The 20016-nt window shown below is 37.6% G+C and overlaps 2 protein-coding genes across 3 annotated transcripts in view; one reads left to right on the top strand and one right to left on the bottom strand.

Annotated features, from left to right (window-relative positions):
• Positions 1 to 20016, top strand: part of NT5DC1 (5'-nucleotidase domain containing 1) — a 125870-nt gene that overhangs the window by 15717 nt on the left and 90137 nt on the right. The window lies entirely within an intron of this gene.
• On the bottom strand, positions 881 to 8479 carry COL10A1 (collagen type X alpha 1 chain). Its single transcript, XM_015621775.2, has 3 exons — positions 8341 to 8479; positions 7555 to 7708; positions 881 to 3014 (listed from the first exon to the last, which is right to left on the bottom strand). The coding sequence occupies exons 2-3, from the start codon at positions 7691 to 7693 to the stop codon at positions 1129 to 1131; spliced, it is 2025 nt and encodes a 674-aa protein (XP_015477261.1). The 5' UTR covers positions 7694 to 7708; positions 8341 to 8479; the 3' UTR covers positions 881 to 1128.

The raw sequence follows: 20016 nt of genomic DNA, 5'->3' as shown, positions 1-20016 counted from the left end.
CATATGATACTTTTAAAGCACATGAATGGCAGCTGTCATTGGAAGAAATGTGTGATCAAACTTTTAAGGTTTCGTAATTCATAGGCTGATTTTCGTAGTAGCATAATAAATTGATGAAGTGACTGCTTTTTGTGAGATGTATTTGTATGGTAAATATGATTATGTCTACTGTTTAATTACTGCCATCGTCTGATAAATTTACTCAATAAGTAAAATATATTCCTTACACTATTGTGTTTTAAAGGGATGAATGGTTCAGGAAAAATCAGGGCAAGAATTATCTCCAGTTTTGAGGTGTTAAAGCTATTCTGTTTTTGTATGTGTCTGCATGCTTGTGAGGATATGTTTTTAAGGTTGGGATTTGGTCAATGTTGTTTTATAGTACTCTGAAAGTTACAGAATGTTAGGAGATTCAAAAATATTGAACTAGTTTGTTGCATCAATGTGCATTAAAGAAAGCCAAGTGGATTTTGAGGCTTCAAATCTGGTTGTTTTTTCATATTGTGAAACTTTAGATCTTCAGTAACATGTAGTAATTTGTAAATGTACCTTTCTCCAAGGTAGTTATTAATTAGTAAGAACAGTAGAACTAAATGAAAACTGTGATTATGATATGCACTCTATTAGAGTTGTTGTTCTTGTCTCCTGTTGGATAGCTTAAAGATGACGCTGGATTTAAAATGTTCCTGAAGTGTATTGTTCAGTTGAGGTGACTGTGGTGTATTTGAGACCATTTACTTGGAATAAAATGCCTTCAGTTAATTCCAGTATAGTGAAATATAATTTAGCATCCTTTATTGTGTTATGAGGTGTGATAGTTAGAAATTCTGATTTTCCTTTTGAAAGAAAAAAAAAAGAAAAAAGGACAGAGACTGCTGTATTATATTAATTCATAAAATTTTTATGTTGCATTCAGTCAGTCAATTAATTATCATTCAAAACATTTTTATGACAATTCTCTAAAACAATACAATATTTTTCTACTAGGGTTGAACCACTCTCTTCCAATTACTCGTTCCCTCCTCCATTCCTGTTGCAAAAGTTGCATGACCTGCTAAGGACAAATCAGATCAGTACCTGGTTAAAATGGTCTGAAGGAGAGTGTGTCAGGACAGGGTAAGTGGGATATTAGATGTGAGAAAACAGGAAACCTGAGAAAGAAGAGTGAACGTACTCAGAGGAATAGAGACCATTAGATTCTGAATTGGGCAGTTGGAGCCATACTTGATCATTCTCCATGAGATCAATGACAGCACTGCCAGAGGCCTGGTCAAGGTATCCTTTCTTGTACTCATCATAGGTGTACATAATTGGGGTGCCATTTTTGTAGAGTGCAACCCAAACGTTTGTTCCTTTTGCATGTACATGGTAGGAGAAATAGTACAGTCCAGGGGTCCTGCAGGTGAAGATTCCTGTTCTGGGGTCATAGTGTTGCTGCCTATTGTACAAGATTTTATCAAATTTGATGGGGACTGTTGCTGCAGGGTAGGCTTTTGAGAGGATGACACTGAAAGCAGACACTGGCATCCCTGTCAGAGCTTGGTTTACGCCTCCTTTTATGAAAGATATCCCTGATAGCTCCCGAGACTCTCCTGCTTTAACATAGCCTTCGGGCATTACAGCTTGGCCAGGGGGACCAGGAGGACCTGGGGGGCCGGGCAAGCCAGGCTCACCATTGCTGCCTTTAGGCCCAGGGGGTCCAGGTGGTCCCATGGGTCCACTTAAGCCTTTCGTGGAAATGCCTGCTGGGCCCGGCAGTCCTGGTGCTCCTGGCTCACCCTTCGCACCAGGAGCTCCTGGCAGGCCAGGGGGGCCAATGGGACCTCTGATCCCAGGTATTCCTGAAGGCCCTCTGGGGCCTGGCTCACCGTTGGTCCCTGGCACTCCCTTGGCTCCTTGAGGACCCATTGGACCAGGCAGCCCAGGTAGCCCAGCAGGACCTGTATCACCTTTTGGACCTGGGAGCCCTGGGTGTCCCTTAGGACCAGCAAGACCCTGCTCACCTGGGTATCCCGGTTTTCCCTCTAATCCTGGTAGGCCTCGTTCCCCCTTGGCCCCTGGAAATCCTGGGTGGCCTGCAGGGCCCATGTCACCTTTGGGCCCAGGTAGGCCATTCTCACCGGGCAAACCTTTGAGTCCATGAGGGCCCATGCTCCCTGGTGGCCCAACCGGCCCTGGTTCTCCTGGTACACCAGCTGGACCTTGGTCTCCTTTAGGTCCTGGAAGGCCAGGAGGACCTTCAGGCCCTCTGTGTCCCTTCATCCCTGGCAATCCTGGCTTTCCAAAACCTGGCAGTCCCGGGGATCCGGGCAACCCTGCAGGTCCAGGATGTCCCTTGGCTCCAGGGATACCTGCTGCTCCTGGTGGTCCCATTGGCCCAGGCTTGCCGATGCCAACTTCTCCAGGTTCACCTGGGAGACCCTGGGGACCTGGGAGACCAACTGCTCCAGGTGCACCTGGAAAACCTCGGTCACCTTTCAGACCTGGCTGACCTGGCAGGCCGTTTTCACCAGGCTTCCCTATCCCAGCAGGACCAGGGGGGCCCCGGGGTCCCTGTGGGCCTGGAAGACCCCTGCCACCTGGGCGGCCTGGAATTCCGAATCCGTTTTCTCCCTTTTGTCCATTTATACCTGGGATACCTGGCTCTCCCTTCTCACCAGGGGGACCCCTTGGCCCCTGAGCTCCTGGAGGGCCCTGTGGTCCTGGCTTGCCAGGGACAGTCAGTCCTGCGGGGCCGGGGCTGCCAGGGGGCCCTTGTGGCCCTCTTGCTCCTGGGAGTCCAACAGGTCCAGGTTCTCCTTTTTCACCATTTAGTCCTCTTGCTCCTGGCTTTCCTGGTAGACCTGGCACTCCTGGCTTTCCGACCGCAGAGAACCCAGGTGGTCCTGGGGGACCGGGAGGACCCTGGGGACCTGGACTTCCAAACCCTGGTTTTCCTGCAGGACCTGGTTGTCCTCTTGGTCCAACGGGGCCTGGGGGACCAGGGGGTCCTTGTTCCCCCCTTAGCTGCACACCTGTAAGAGAGAGGAAACCAGATCAGCCAGGTTGATCAACAACATATTTGCAGACAATGTAGCATGGTGGTAAAATGCATGAAGGGTTAATTTAACCTCAACCTCATAGAAGTCAAGTTTCAGCTGCTGTGTTGGTCACTAAGAGCCTGACATTCAGAGTAAAAGTGTTTCATGGCCCTTACAAGTAACAAGTGCAAATTTGTTGGAATTGTGAGATATAAGGCCTCTAGAAATTTTTTTTTTTTTTTGCTTCAATACATTCAGGGTCATCAGAGAGGTTAGAAAATGCTGTGCAAGTAGATGCAGACTATTAAGTAAGGAGAAAAAAAATCCCAGACAGGTCATCAGATTTAGCAGGTCATCAGATTTGATGAATGAATCATCATATTTGATGAATGAAATTGCAGAAAGTTGTCTGTGCAGGTGCAGCAGCTTTTCAGAAGCAACTTGATGCTACATTTAAGTAGTGAAAATTTTGTTCTTCTCTGCCCCCTACTTTCAAAAGTGGCCCATGGCACTGGTTCTTTTGTAAGTATATGAATGTTGTATTTTCAGATACTGTCTGAAAGGCTTTTTTCCTCTCATAAAATATTTACACAATAGAAAGGTCACAACTGATAATTCATTTTACTGCTGTCAGAATTCTGGCACTATTATGGGTTTTTTTAGTACTACTTCATTTTCTTAGTTACCAAAACAGCAGGTGGAGCCACTTAACCAAATGTCACAAATAGAGAAATAAACAAAAAAGTTCACTGCTTAGTTTTATGTGTGCCTTGGAGGAGCCAGGAAATTTATGTTGAAATTAGCATGCTGATTTGTTGGACATTACATACAAGTTTAACACAGATACTGTGATACTACTTCAACAGTTTGCAACAACTGGCAGCATTATGAACAAACTGACATATCTGTGATGGATGTGAATTTAAGAAGTCATTTTGAAAATAAAAACTGAAGGATACAAAAAGAGCATGGATTCTGTTTTTTATAATGGCAATACATTGTATTGAATGCTTATTTAGAAAATATTATTAGAAAATTGATCAGCAATTTCATCAGCTACAATTTTTCCTTTCAGTCTCTCACAAAAAGACCAGTGTATGTATTGTTATATATATATATATATATATATATATATATATATATACACATGAAAGTTAATACAATGACTATGCATCTGTCTCTTAGATAATAAACTGCATATTCCAATATGTGGCTAGTCTTGTTGAACCAAAAGTGAGGTGAAAGAGGAAGCTATTCTTCTACATATTGGTTTGGATTTTTTTAAAATAATAGAGGTATGCTTATGAAAAACATGTGATTTTGCTTTGTTATTGGATCTGCAAGGTTGCCTTCTTTGTGTATTGACAGGGAAATTGTTCTTATCTAGAAAGTACAGAGAGTGCATTTTCTTTTCTACTGATGCATAAAATCAGCACAAATGCAAACCAATATATTTTGCACATCTTTCTATCTCATCCTTCTTAAGGCCATGAAAAGGAAGATAGCTGTTAAAATGCTACACATAGAAAACAAGCATGGTCTGTGGTTTATTTGTGATATATTGACAATTTTTTTTGGTGGCAAATTGCATCAGACTTTAGGTCAGAGTACATCTCCTTATTACTTTTACCATATTTTAGATGCAGATATCAGTCCTGGGTTCACAGAATGGTGCATCCTGCCAATTTTGCCTAAGATATTAAAGGCATTGTAAGCACTCATGTTGTTATAGAGATTTTCTGTGAGGTGTATTGTTCCAAAGTTGTGCTGCTTTTAGATTAGAATTGTAATTTTAATTGTGCTGCCTAAAAGCAATGGTTATTCCACTGAGGAAAAGACTGCTAAATCCGTTAATAAAGTAGAATTTATACCAAGAACACTGAAGTATGTATTGGCTACTCTTTTACATGTCTCAGCACATACCTTGATGCAAAATTGGTTTACATTCTCTAGTGCAATCAAACCCCATATATGTATTGAATTAAATATGTAGATTTTAACATAACCTGCAGTAATGGCTTATTTAAACATTGCTGAATAGTGAGGCCTCATTCAATTATTGTTTTTACCTTGGGCTTTTCAAATATTTCAAGCCAAAGAGATACTGGTTTAAAAAATATTTTCTGGAGAGCTGTTAAGACTAAGATTTTTTAAACAATTTTACCAAACTAAATGAAGCTTTATTAGTCTTTGGTTGCCAGCAGAAATTTTGTGATCTGTTTTATGTTGTCCTGAGTCACCAGTTTGGGTTTAAACTGAAATTTCAGTTCCAGGATGGTTTTTGACAAAGCTGTACAAAGTAAAAAGATAAATTATTGGTAGTTATATCTGTAGAAGTCAATGTTTGGTGATCAAATTGGGAAAGTAAGCTATGATGAAAAGCTTGCCATTGCTATTTGAGCTACTTGGAAATGGAACAATTCACTAGACAAAAGCTGAATTGATTTGGTTCTCTAGGCTCCTGTTTTACTCTTCTGAGATCGTCTCAGATTAGAAGTGAGGATCTCCAGCAATCTTCCCTCTTTAAATTCTTCTAAAAACTCTTTATAGAATGCTTGTTTTCCAGTCCCATGAATAACAATCCTCCATTTCAATGCTTGCTCACCAAATCAAAATTTGTCAAGCACTTTTGACTGACTGGACTTGCATGTCTGTAAAACTCTAGGCTGTTCCTGCTATATATAGTCTTCTGTTGCATTTCCTAAATTGAGAGCATTTTCTATTTCTCAGATTTTAATATAATCATTCTCGTTCTAAATATGAATTTAGACACATTAGATTCTGTGTTCGTATATAAAAGTGAAAACTTAGGACAATTCATTTCCCCTTTTCACACCATTTTCTGTCTACCCTGATTCTTGCTTAATTTGTTGCTGGTTTCCCATTTCCCAAATGTTTTCTATAGAGGGGGAAAGAAGAACCACTATGAGGAGGAGTGAAGTATGGTAGAGGATAGCCAAGTAGATATTATGCTTCACTTAAAAATAGTATAAATATGTAAACTGTTCTGGGTAAAGTCATGGAAAAACACAATGAAAAGTTAATGAGGGAGGAGGGAGGAAATGCAGCATTTAACTCAGTGAGAATTCTAGTTAGCAAGTCCTCAGAGCAGCTGTTTATGTGCATGTACCTAAATCTGATCTGGGAGTGCTAGGGTTCCAGGAAGTCCTTGTGCTGTAGGCAAGGGATGAAACTGTGACAGTATTTTGGTACAGCCCAGGGAAATATTTGGAGGGTAAGGTTCCCAGCTGCCATGCTGCTCTCACTTGTTTCTTACTGCAGAGGTTCTTGGAGCATGTGGGTTGTAGCTGGTTGGTATGGGGCCAGTACTGACACCAGCTGGTATGAGACCAGAGTCTCTTTGGGCTCCATGTGTGCTGCTCACCATCTGACAGTCCATAGGAACTGTCTGCAGAGCTATTCTGAATCAAAAACCTCTGAATGAAGGTATTGTGGATGCAATGCCCTGAGCTGCAATTCTGCTCTCCACATGTGCCCATGTCATTTTTCTGGTGAAGAGAAGCTTATTTTCTAATGCTGTTTTCTGAACCCCTCATTCAGTTTCCTCATTTCCTCCCAAATGTGATTACTTCAACTAAAAGTGGATGGGATACAGCAAAAAAAGAAAGCTATTTTGAATAGTCTGAAGATGTTCGAAAGAAAATAATGCTATTCTCAGGGGCTAAGGTAGTATGTTTACAAGGAAGATTCACTTCTCTTAATTTTAGTGACAACAACTTTGAATAGTCATTATGGATCAGAGGCTTTGAGTTCCGAGATTTCTAAGGAAGATGTTGGCCTAAGTATGGAAAAATAAAACAGAACTCAAATAGTTTCAAACATTAGGGACAGCCACCTGCTTGACTTAAAGGGACAGAGAGGATAATCAGAAATAAGATTGAACATTGTAGCATTGCAGTTATGTGTTGTCTATCCAAGCTGCCATAAGACTAATTTCTGCAATGAAGAGGGGTTTTTAAAAAATACTAATGCTAGAATCGTTATATTACTATGTTCTTATCCTGATGATTAAAGCATAAGCTTAAATCACTCCTGAAAAGCTATATAGAACTTTATGGCACATTTTTACAACTATATATCATTTTATTTTGTCTTTCTATGCTTTAAATGGGTTCTTCATTTGCCCATATGTATCATATATTTGAATTCACTCCTAAGGTCTGTTTTGAGTACAGATAACATGACAACATATGTAAAAGTTCTTCTTGAGTGTAGGTTAAATTGTAGGTAACAGGTCTGTTGCTAGAAACCCCAGTGCTGAATCAAGAAATTTGAAGATTATGTTGTACATCTTTATGTACACAATCATGGTGTGTTACTCCCAAGAAGCAGAGATCTGGGGCTGTTACTTTGTTTCTGCTCTATATTCTTTCTTCAGTGATAAAATTATTTCAATAAATCTAAATTGTTAGTGAACTTTTAATGCCAGTTGTATAAGCAAAGAGCTTTTATTCATGTATTGAACCTCTCGGAATAATTGTGTTAGTTTATTATTAAAAGATAGTAAACTTACCTTGACTCTTTACGTTGTATGGTAGAAAATGTGGCCCCTTGATGCTGGATTGTTTCTGGTATCGCTCAGAAAAATATCCATCACCACCATGGACAATGTTCAGACAAAACAGCAGCAGTAAAGATACTTGTAAATGCATGTTTCCAAATCTGTTCTGTGTTAGAGAAGATAGAGAAAGTTTGTTGTAATGAAAAGCTGTTTAGCTCTGGTTTTGGAGCATGAATAGATGAGTTTTCTTAAATTGTTGATATTAAAAGTAACATTATTTTGTGCTTACTTCCATCTGCTTTCACTAGTTTTGAAAAATGCTCTAAGAAAAAGGGAATCATCACTGCTATCTCTTTGAAGGATGGAGCTGTTGTATAGATTAGAGGCAATTGTCTCACTCTTAGGAAATAATAATTTTGATTGGCACCCTATTCAAGACAACAGTGTTCAGAAACAGTGATTATTTTAACTAGACCTCCAAAGTAAGTTCAGGAGTTCCATATACCAAAACTCCTGAAAAGAAGAAAAGTTTTCAATGAAAATACATAAACACTTCCATGATCTCTGTCTAATGCTATAGAAAAAGATGAAGTCCTGGTTCCTTCAGCATCAGTGGCAAAAATCTCACCAAGGCTGAAACGTGATTTTTACCTGTAACCTTACAAAGAGCCCCAATGGCAGTGACGATGCTGTCACTGGCCCTTAAAGTATCAACCCTTTTCCCTCCACAGACTGAAAACAGGCATCCTGAAGAAGTTACCTTCAAACCAAAGAGAATAAAATGAAATCATGACATACCAAAATGTTGTGGAGCTCCAAGGCAGAGTGGTAGAGGAGTGAATCCTCCTCTGCTGAGGAGTTCTTCTGCCACTGTGAGTGAGCAGAAGCTGATGATTTCAAGTGCACCCTTGAGTATTTATCTGGTTTTCCCCTTAGTTGGGTGACTGCTGGACATAAGCTCCTCCCCAAAAATCAGTAAGCAGTAATTACCTGTGTGTGTCTAAGTGTGTTTTTTAGGGGTGGGGGAGAGCTATTTTGGGCATTCATCCTAGATTCTCTTAAGGGGCTTTTTTGATTATTTTTTTTTCTCATTATTTTCTTGGATTTCTTATTGTTTATGAGATTGTATTGCCCATAGCTTGTTTTTTTTCTAAAATTTTATAGCCCCTCTGTTTTTAGAATTGATACAGGTAGCATTAGGAAAAATTATGAACTAGTAAGTAAGGTTAATAATTCCAAGTGTTCATTTAAATTTCTCTGTAAATGTTTTAAGGAATGACCTATACATTTTGAACTTTGGTGAGCTGTTTCTTTCAGGAGTAACCTCACTAAAGTTTGTAGGGACCATTTATGTAATCGACTAGAGACTGTTTATGAGAGTAATTGTTCACTGGGATACAAGTGAAGAACTTCAAACCAATTAAGATGTTAATAAGGGAGTTGTTAGAGAACCTGATTGTTTTAAGCAGTTATTTTAGGAGATTTATCTTCATGTTGTATCTCTAGACTTCTGTTTTGATGTTGGAGGTATACTACTACACATATAATGCAAGTAATGTTTCTGTATTACGAAATTTTGAAATGCTAGTTCACCTTACAGAAGGAGAACTTTACTGTGTCTGGTTGTAACAAATGTACAGAAATCCACACTGCTTAATTTTGCAAGTGTTAATACAGAGTGATGTTTGGGGGTTTCAGTTTAGTAAATTTAAACTAATGCTCATTTTAGTGTTGATGGATCAAATCTGGTTATGGTACTAGCTCTTAAGAGATTTTGTTAAACTAGTCTTGCTTAATGGGCTGTAATGACAGATTGCAACTTTTTTTTTATTTTATTTTAACAAATCTTATAATGATTCAGCATCATTATATTGAAGTTCCATACTAAATAGGCAGTAACTCTCAGTCCCTGAATCATTTGTGACTCTGAATAATCTTTTAAAACTGAAGGTCAAAATAAGAGACAAGAAACAACTTTGCTGATTAAGGATGAAACTGTAGAATTAAATACATAGTGCACTTTGTTTTAAGAAAAGATACCTACACATAAAATTATCTGTGTATTAAAACTCTTCTGCCAATTGCAGACTTCTTTGATATTCATATATGGTATTCAATTTTGTAGGAGTTATAGGAATAGTAACAAATAATGTGTACTACTGTCAGTTCTCATGCATGGTAGGAACAGAAGGAACACCTGTTACTGTTCCAACCAAAAGACTGAGCTGGTGGCCCTGAACCCTGTGGCTGTCCTGTGAAATGACAGGTTAACGTGGGCTGAATTTTGCCTGCTCCATGTCTTTGTTTAATTCCACACTCTTCAGCTTTTTTGGCTTTTATGTATTATGGCAAATATCCTAGAACACAAGTTACTGTACTGAAAGGGACCAGTGGACCATCAAGTCTGTACTGCTTCCAATTGTGCTAATACCTTTGCTTACTAGAGGTCTAGTTTAATGTTTTAACTTAAACTGGTGCAATAATTTATTCAATGTATTGTTGAACAGTTCTTTTCTTCTATTCTTCTTCCTAACCATCCTATAGTACAGCACTATTCTTGTACTATTTTTGTAAATAGCCCTTTTTGCTGCAGGGGTCTTCAGACTAAAGCCTGCTTTCTCCATTAAGCTTGCATGCCTGACCTGGTCAGTGATTTTCAGAGAGTTTGCATATCTGAAATGGCATTTCTACTCCCCACATATGTATTCAGTTTCTTTTAGTCTTTCAGGGAAAAAAAAACTCTGTCCTCAGGTTTTTTGTGTAACTTCTCAAGGTGCTTTATTTAAAAAATTAGTCCCTATAAACTCTTATGAGAATCAAGTCATCCACTTTTGACAGAGGTAGCAAATATATGGGTAGAAAGTTTATTCCCTCCTTGAAAAAACACAGCTCCAGCCCCTTTTTTGGTTCGTATAAATCCAAAAATAGCTTTTGATTTTTTTAAAGTATTTAAATATACAGCCCTCAGTGGGAAGTGTGGTTGTTGCTAATTTGACAATATTTGGTTAAGAACAGCAGGAGACAGTTTCATGCACACAAAGTTTTGTGCTAATTTCTTGCCTAAATCATAAATACCCCCAAAGCAGGCACACTTATGTTACAAAAGCACCAATAATTTACACTGATATTTGCCCAGCAGCCTCGCTTCCTGCCTTGGCTCCCTCTGGGCAGTAAGGTGAATAATCTCTATGTGTCTCTGCATAAATAGGGATGATTGTGGGGTCTAAAGGTATATACAGGCAAACCCGTTGTCCTTGTGATTAACCTGAGCTCCACCCTATTGTGCTATCTCACGCCACTTCTTTGGCTTAAGGTTTTGTTTTTTGTGGGTGTGGGAAGTTGCGTTAGAATTGGAGCTCGCTGCTTTTGTATGTTTTCCCTGTTGCCGTGGCTATTTCATATGGCAAAGCACTAACAAGCATTTAGTGCCAAGCGTGCATATGAAAGGTGTGCTGTGGTATGTATTTGCCCTTGCAAAAATATGTGCAGCAGACACACTTGTGTAGATCCATTTATTTCCCCTTGCAAAAATATGTGCAATAGACAGACTTGTGTATATGTATTTGCAGTAACAGTGCATTGTAAACTTAGAAAGGTTATTTGCAAAGCTGTTTTCAAAGTGCAAACCTTCAGGTGCTTTTGTTTATAGTTGCAGGTTTAGAAAGTTGTTGCTTATGAATGAAGGTATCTTCACTCCCTCCCCTCCACAAATGTAATGGAATGTCAGGAATAAAATTTGATCCATTCTGCTACTTCAGAACTTTCTTTTTAGTAGTGTACTGGCTGCATCTTGCCATTTAAATGTAGCCACATTATGGTGATGCAGTAGCTTAAGTCCTAAGCTTAACTGCAATAAAAAGACTCCAAATAGTCTCTATGGACCACATGAATGGTACTGAAGTCAAAGCCTCCAGTGCCATTTGCAGCAGTCTGCAGTGTTTCATCAGATTTGCTGACTGGGTGTTCAGATTGTTGTTGAATGTTGCTGGAAAGCATTCACTTACACATGCTTTTCCAAAACCCCTTTTTGCTTCTGTCTCTTACTCCCACAGTCAGTGGAAACACGTAACATGGAAGTGACACCATGATTTGGGAAATGGGAACTGACTTTCACCACAGCCCTGCAAGTTACTCACAAAGTGACTTGAGTGAGTCCCGCAATAAGCAACTGCTTACAAGGAAGAAGTATGGAATATCTTAATTAAATACAAATTGTAATAAAACAGTAAACCACTCCCTGTCATGCACCCTTCAAAAAAAAAAACAAAAACGCTGAGAAGCAGAACTCCAGAAAAGGTTGAAAAGCTTGTGCTAGGTCCTTGCAGTAGCTGGGAGCTGGCCAGTTATGTTCTTGATGCAGAGGATACTCTGTGAGTATATTTATTGTTTTGACTTGGAGTATGTGATCTTAATTTTTACACCATCGAAGCACAAGCCATGAGCTTAGTTTCAAATAACAGAGTTATCTGAAAGTAATCACTCACAGCTTTAACTTGAAATTTGTCTTATTTTTAAAATTGGCCTTTAGTCTTAATCCTGACTTGTTGTTTTTTTTTTTTAAATTACTATTATGGATTATAATTACTATTTATGGTACTTAAGGAACCTGGTCTGTGGAGGGCTGTTTACTCCCTTTATTTGGATAAGTAATCTCAGTTGTGAAGAAAGAGTCAAGAATATGCTGGTTGGAGATTTTTCCTTTAATTTAAAATGTAGACTGGAAAATGGGGAGTAATTTGTTATTGATGATATAAAATAAAAATACTGTCAACAACAGGACTCAGTTCTTTTGCTACTTATGGCTCAGGTCCAGTTTTCTTACCTGCTTGAAGTAACCTTGAAGAATGTCCTAGTCTGTGACAAGTTTTCTTCTATTAAAATGCTTGTACCCAAAACACATGGTAGTTTTGGAAAGGATTCTAATAGCAAAGGACTCTAACAGCTTCTAGCACCATCTCTGGTTAATAAATTCTCCAGTCTCCAATTTTAAGTTTTTAAAGAAAGGTGTTTAAGAGTTTCCATGAGAGGTTTGAAAACCTGCCATGAAATTAAAGGAATAATTGGATTTCCTAGTTTGTGGTATGCTTTATGGCACTTTGGAAACTCCTAAATCATGTCAACTCCATGGTTTAAAGCTGTCCCTTTCTATCCCCACTATGTCATACTGTGGCAAAGAGTGTTCTCATCCTCCCACGACAGCAGCCAGGTAAGCCCTTGGTGGGAGTACAGAGCAACAAAGGGTTCCACTGAACCTGACGAGCCAAACTAATGCAGAGGGGTTTCAGCTTTTTATTGCCCACAGTCAAATGGACACACAGGAATAGAAAATGGTAAACTTTGTTAACCCGATAGCTGTGGGAAATCTGGGTGGTTGTTTGTTTGTTTTGTTGCTGTTTGTTTTGTATTTATTGTAACATTTACATGGAGGATATTTTCTACTCCAACACTAGCTGCTTGGACTGCACAGGATTAGAAAACATCTTGGTGAAGGAAATATTTACCTTGCTAATTGAAAAATAAATAAGATTTATTTTGAGTTTCAGAATGCATGTCTCCTTTTTTTATTAAGAGGCTTGTAGAGGTAATGTGCAGGGCTGTGCAGCCCTATCTATATCCATATTTTCAGATATAATAAAGAATTATCTTTACACAAACAAACCAAAACAAACTCTGTTACTCCTACAGTCCCGTTGTACTCTTTTTATAGACTTTAAAACCTTATACTCTTTTAACACTTGTAATTGTGGTTGAATAAATGTCCTCCTTTTAAGTAGCAATGGAAAGATGGTCTGTATTTTTTCTGGCACTGCAAAACTGTCTGCTGACCAGTTTGTTCTGTTCAGCTCAACTAACTGTTGATCACAAGAGCTCTATTTAGTATAGCAGTATATTTAAATAGATGACACCCAGTTAAATATTTATAGTTGTATTCTGGCTGAGTTAACTTGCAGGGACACTGAATAACCATGCTGAAACCTCAAAAGAAGATGTGTTCCACACAGCTTATAGAGCAAGCTTTGAGACTGACATGGGTTTTTGATGAAACAGTCCTCTGAGACAGATAGTATTATTGATTATTGCTTTCTAACTACATTGTACTACAATGCTTATCACCGTGTTCACTAGGCTTGTATAAAGATAAGACAATCTTCAGCCATCTTAGAGAATTTCTGGTAACTGAGTAAAAGATACCAGACAGAAGTACTGGTGTTAGAAAAGATGTTTTCCTTGGGTATCCTGTTGGCCTGACCTTATTCCTCCCTCATTTTTATTTTTCCCTCCCTTGCTCCTGAAAGTAAAAACTAAAAATATTGTTTAAATGAATGCATTATCTTGAAATTCCTATCAGATTTATTATTATTGGTTTAATTTAAAATCAATCATTTTCAAGATACTGAAAACACAAAGCTGGGTTTATATATTAAATATGCATCCTTTCTTTCACAAATGCTTTTCTCATTAGGTAATGTAAATGTTTAATTATATAAAGCTTTGTATTTTCACTAGTTCTGTTTAAAAGTGCAAACATGCAGCTGATGGCAGGACTTCCACAGAGAGGAAGAATGGAAGTATTTCGTTTACTTGTTGCACAGTTCAGGAAAATAAAATTTCCAGGAGCTTGGTCACTGAATGCCCTGAGTAAATGCAAAGATTTTGCTCTGGTTTTTGACAAGGGAGTTCCACAAAACTCTTTCTGGAGCTACTTAAGCATAACCAGATAAAGAGGTTTCCATTTCATTCTAGCTGAAGATGCTAATTTTCAGCCTTCTGGTTGATGTTGATTGCACTTCCAGTTGTGTCAATACAATGGTTTATGAAGCTTTTCTTTAAGAATTTGATTTGGATTAAAATCGGTCAGACTTTCCTGGGAGTGATGGAGGATGGAGGCTTGTTTTCTGTACGTCCATGTCATTTCACAGTATGTTTAAAATTATTTTTAAGCATTTTAAATAGATCATTAGTCTTTTAAAATTACTGCAAGTCTTCTTTCTATTTTAGTAAGTACCTGATGTTCTTGTTTAAAAACAGCATTCAAATAGAAACATAAATATGCTAAGTAATCATATTTTGCCAGTAAGGACTATTTTTATTCTTTTTTTTTGTTTTTAATTTGTGCTCTATTTTTTTACTGATTTTTATTAGATTATTTAATATCTTTCCCTACCTCTGCACTTGCTGGACTCAAGGTTTCTGTCAGAGTGCCCTGAACCACAGTGAATAAAGCAGAAACCATGGAAAAAAAGACTGGGAACCACTATTACTTTCCCAAAGGTGAAAAAGTTCATGAGCTTCCTTTGGTATCCCATAATTAGGTGAATCTTCCAAATAGTTGGTCAAAAATAGGTGTAACTGAGCTGCTTTTTCAAGTGTACCCACTGGAGCATGTAGTCAGCCTGCTGAATAGTCTCATTCATTGACTATGCTACCTGCTGTGGTTTGGACAATTGGAACAGAGTTGATTTTAAACTTTCATGTTTAAAAACAGGTGCCAAAGGGGGAAATCCAGACTTTTACAACCAGAACAAATAAAAAGTTGTCTGAGTTCATTTTAAAAATAAGGGATTTGTTTGTTTTATTAAGTCTGGCATTTTAAATATTGCTGTTGTGTTCTAATTTATTTAAATGGAAACTTTGAAAAATTCTATTGGTGGGTGCATATGCATATGGCGGGTGCAAGTCCTATGAGGAGTAGTTGAGGAAGCTGAAGTTGTTTATCCTGGAGAAAAGAGTTTCGGGAGATCTTATTTCTATCTACAAGTACCTGAAAAGAAATTAGCGTGGGTTCCAGTGTCTATTCCTAAGTAGAGAGTGATACAGCAAGAGGAAACAGCCTTGCATCGCACCAGAATGGGCTGGATTGCATATTAGGACAAATTTCTTTGCCAAAAGGGTTGTCAAGCACTGGAACAGGCTGCTCAGGGAAGGAGTGGAGTCACCATTCCTGGAGGAACCTAAAAGACCCGTAGATGTAGTGCTTAGGGATATGATTTGACTTGGCAGTGATGAGTTAATGGTTGTACTTGATGATCCTAAAGTATTTTGAAATCTAAATGATTCTATGATTCTGAATAATTTTTGTATACTCTCTCACTTATGCAAAATAAGCTTCAGTCCATGAACTCTAAGTATTCCTGATGATTAATAGACTAGTTTTCATTTCAATTTGCTGAAATTGAATTTTTACAAGCATTATATTGTCACAAGGGAGAGTCATAATTATTTGCTTTTAATAAAGTGCTAATATAGTGTCAGCTTTTATTATTACAGAAAACCAGGGCTACGAAGTTTTGTAGGTGACATTTGTTGTATTACCTGACTCAAATCACAGGTTTCAATGTCTCGTGTAGGACATCTTCCTCCATAGCAGGAAAATCACGTGAATACTAGGAATGATCTCTTTTTATGAACTTTACTAGTAAGCTTTTGCATTAAAAGCTTTGAGGACCAAAAGAGAGTTACATAAAGAGACTCATATGTGAAGCAGATAGATACTTTCCAAACTGCTGATACAAAACCATATGGAGATACCAGGAAAGGTACGGACTCTTAAACTCATGACAGACAACCTGACCAAATTTCATCCCATTTCCAATGGTGATATTTGCTGCCCCTGCTGCTACTGTACTAAATGGTGAAAAAACAAAATTGAAAAGTGGACTCTTGCTGGAGGTGATGTGAGATGACTTCTGTACCCATTGATGGTGATCTCCACAGTTCACAGATATTCTTGTAGAACTTTTAGGTTTGTCCTCCAAAAAACTGTAAATTCCAGTTTGAGGGCTACTGTAAGTATTTGTCTGCAGTGGGGAAAAGTATTATATGGTGATTTAGGGGGAGGACCTTTTAACAGTAGATAATGAGGGTTTCTCTAAATTAGTTTTCAACCAAAATTAAGTGTGGAATCTGGTAAGTTGTGGCTAAAATGAATGCTATTACTTGATATGGCATCTATGCTAGTGTCATGACATCATTTAACATTAACTCTGGTTCATTCAATTCAGTGTTCTATTTCCATTGCATCTATTCCATGGCTTATCCAATGAGTATCTGGTTATCCCCTTCTGCACTAGAAACAAGTCAAGGTTCTATCTTTATATTTGCATATTTTCAGTCTCATTCTGCATGCTAGCTTTCCCTTTTTTTTTAAAGGTACTTCACATTTTTCCAAAAATAGACTTCAGTATTAGATTTAGATGTAGTAGATTCAAAAAGAAGCCTTATATACAGAACATTCATCTGCAAATTCAGTAGAATTTACAAGAATGAGATTTAGAGTTTAATTTTTTTGATGGAAACCCTTTCATTTACCAGCTTGAAATATTTTTTAATAAAGCTGAGAATCCTGAAACATTCTCCTTATTTCAGGACTTACACATAACACAATTTGTCTGTTGAAATATTGGTTCACCACTAATGCATGTTAGGTCATTCAGAGAGAGTTTATTGTTTCAGAAAATAGATCTCTGTCTGTAGACCTGTGGTGGGATGTATTTGCTTACCTATGTATTAGTAAGTAAAAGTAAAATTAAAATACTAGAATATTTTTCTCATGTTTCCTTTTTATACCTGTCTAAATCCAGATTTTCTGGTATGTCCTGTGTACATAAATTGTATTGGGTTTCAGAGTTGGATTCCACCTTTAGCTGTGCTGATGACCACAGGATGTTTACATGAACTATGGCAGACTTTTCCCTCTGAGGCTTTCCTGCAGTGCTGTATCCCTGGGACACTCAAGTCGTTTAGAACAGGGGTTTTTGTTTGTTTGTGCACAAATAGCTTGCAGGTACTTTAAGGGAAAATATATTTAGGCTAGACACATAGGGAGTGCCAACACTGATGGAAAACTGAGCTGGCAGGAGCATGAGCAGAATTTATTTGATATGTGAAATAATCTCTGGTCAACCTTACAAACTATTTAATATGGATATAGGATAATTTTACTACTTTTACCAATTTATAGAGATTGAAAATGCCAAATAAAGATAGGATGAACTTTTGCATCGACAAAGATTTCTTATGCAAACTTAATGGGGATAGTGGACACAGTTTTGTCATGTTATTTCTAAAACTGATTTGGAATGTTTAAACTTCTAGTGGATCATCTTTTAGAAGCAGAGAAACACCTCACTGTAAAAATTTGTATTCGCTAAGAAAATAATCTGAAGTTTCTACAGAAATTGATTAGAAGCTGTCACAAGCTACCTATGAATCTCACAGTAAGAGCTAAATGGCCTCTTGGGAACACAGGATCTTGGTCTTTTGACAAGGAAAAGTCAAAAGTAGTCATAGATGTAAAGGACCTGTTTCTGAGACTTAGCAAATTGAAGAACAGAGAGCAAGTTAAAATTCCAGTATTTTTAAACCATTTTTCTATGGAATAATAGTGGAGGATGCACTAACATCCATCTGTTCTGATGGAAAACTGCCTCGTGGTGTTTGTTCGAACTTCTGACAAAAGCCTCTCTCCTTATCCTTCATTCCTAAGTTACCTGAAGGACAAGTATGGCACCTTTAGATGCAGGTACTTTTTTATGTCTAGTAGCTGGGAGAAATCGGTTTCCATGCATACAACTGCAAAAAAGTGATGATAGACAAGACTACATTTTGTGTTTGGCATTATTTTATGGCCTACAACTAAAATGCCTACTTGAAATAAAACATGTTTTTTTCCAAGTTATACTAATGTTCAGGAAAGGACTCTAGGCTGTCCAAATCTCAGCCATCAGCTTATAATCAAGGCCTGATGGCATCTAATTACATTTCAGGTGATTGCACAGTGGTCTGTAAAGTAAAATACTCCATTTTTGGCACTGGTTTATGCAAATGTGGATCAAGCCTGTGATTTTTTTTTTTAAGGACATGTATGCCTTAAGTCTGTATTTAACAGAAAATGAATCTATACACGGAGTCTAACAGCAGGTTCTGAGTTTCTGCAGTCAGGCTTATGGCCCATCAGAGCTTCATCAGCTTCCTATACAGCACAGCATTTTTCCTTGACTTCTGCATTTATGCCACATGCCTGGAAGGTACATAGGAAGCATCTCAAGTTTCTGTTCTTGTACTAGGAGGACAAGGCTTTCCTGCCACTGCCTCTTCCAAAAGAAACACAGCCTGTTTCTTTGGAGAGTCGTCCATTAAGCAGCTAAATAGGTGTGAGACCTTGATGCTGAAGGTGTAGATAAGCGCTTTGCAGCATTTAGCTGCCGAACTCTAACCAGTCTTTATTGTGAAAATGCAATCAGAAATCTGTAATAATTGTATAAAATTTCATGGTAGTGGCAGATTGGCTATTTTGCACATTGGACTACTATGTCCCAAATTCCAGACCTATGGAAAGAATTAATGCCTTGGAGCTGCTTTGCAAGAGGTATGTAGAAGACTAGGGTAGAGACTTTTTTCCTGTTATTTTTATTAAAGGATAAACAAACAGTTTTAAACAAATCTTTTAAAAAAAACAAAAGCATGAGGTATAATAAGTTGCAGTTATTGCATGAATGAGGTATTGAGCAGAACCAGTAAAAATTTGGTAGCATTTTATATGAAAACCTAATCCTGATGAAAACTTGCAGTTCACACTAAAGATGAATTATATATATTTCCTGTTAATCATCAGGTAATCATTTTAATGTTTAAACTCTTTTCTCATGCTTTTATAATTCAGAGCATCAGGGGTTTTTTTAAGGAAAACTATTTTCATAGTCTTTACTTTTTGTTTTTAAAGACAGTATTTGTATTAAAGACAGTATTAAAGATACTATTTGATATTGTTGTTAAAAGCTGTTTGATCTACAAAAATTGGTATCAAAAGTTGTATACTAATGCTCAAGTGCCATAAATTAAAATGAAATCTTCCCAAGGGAAAAAAAAGCCAAGTATGCAAGTGTTTCGTATATTCTTTATAGTACTGTAATTTAAAGCATGATCACTTGTTATCTCTGTGTTTTTTCTCTCCTTATTGGTAACTGTATCCCTCTGAGATCCTCCTGCCTAACAGATGCTAGGAGTAAGAAACAAGTGCTTTGGAAAAGTTGAAACTCACAACTAAACTAGCTTTAGGCTTGTCCTCTCTTCCCAAAGGTATTTCTTTTCTTCTTTATCACAGATATTTATTAAAGTTTTCATTTGGGGAAGTTTTTTAAGATGAGTACTGCAATGTTCCTGGCTCTTTTAGAAGAACAGTGAATTTAAAAAAAAAAAATTAAGTATGAAAAACAATGGCAAAGTTCATAAGAAGTGGTTTTTTTACATTCTGTTTTCCCTAGGTCTGTCATTTGTTTTTCTTAGTCTAGTACAGAATGTTTGCTCTGAATTTCAGTTATTGTCATTTAAAATGACAAAAAATTTAGGAAAAACTTTCTGCATTCTCTGTGGTTTGGAGCTGATTGGACTGTTAGAATAAAATATAGAGGACTACAAATATGTTTAAGAATATTTATTTTGGGCTGCATCCCATGGGGATGCTTTCTGAATCTG

The sequence above is a fragment of the Parus major genome, chromosome 3, assembly GCF_001522545.3.
Source record: "Parus major isolate Abel chromosome 3, Parus_major1.1, whole genome shotgun sequence".
In the NCBI taxonomy this organism is placed as follows: Eukaryota; Metazoa; Chordata; class Aves; order Passeriformes; family Paridae; genus Parus; species Parus major.
Note: the sequence above shows the minus strand (reverse complement) of the source record. Positions and strands in the feature narration are given on the sequence as shown.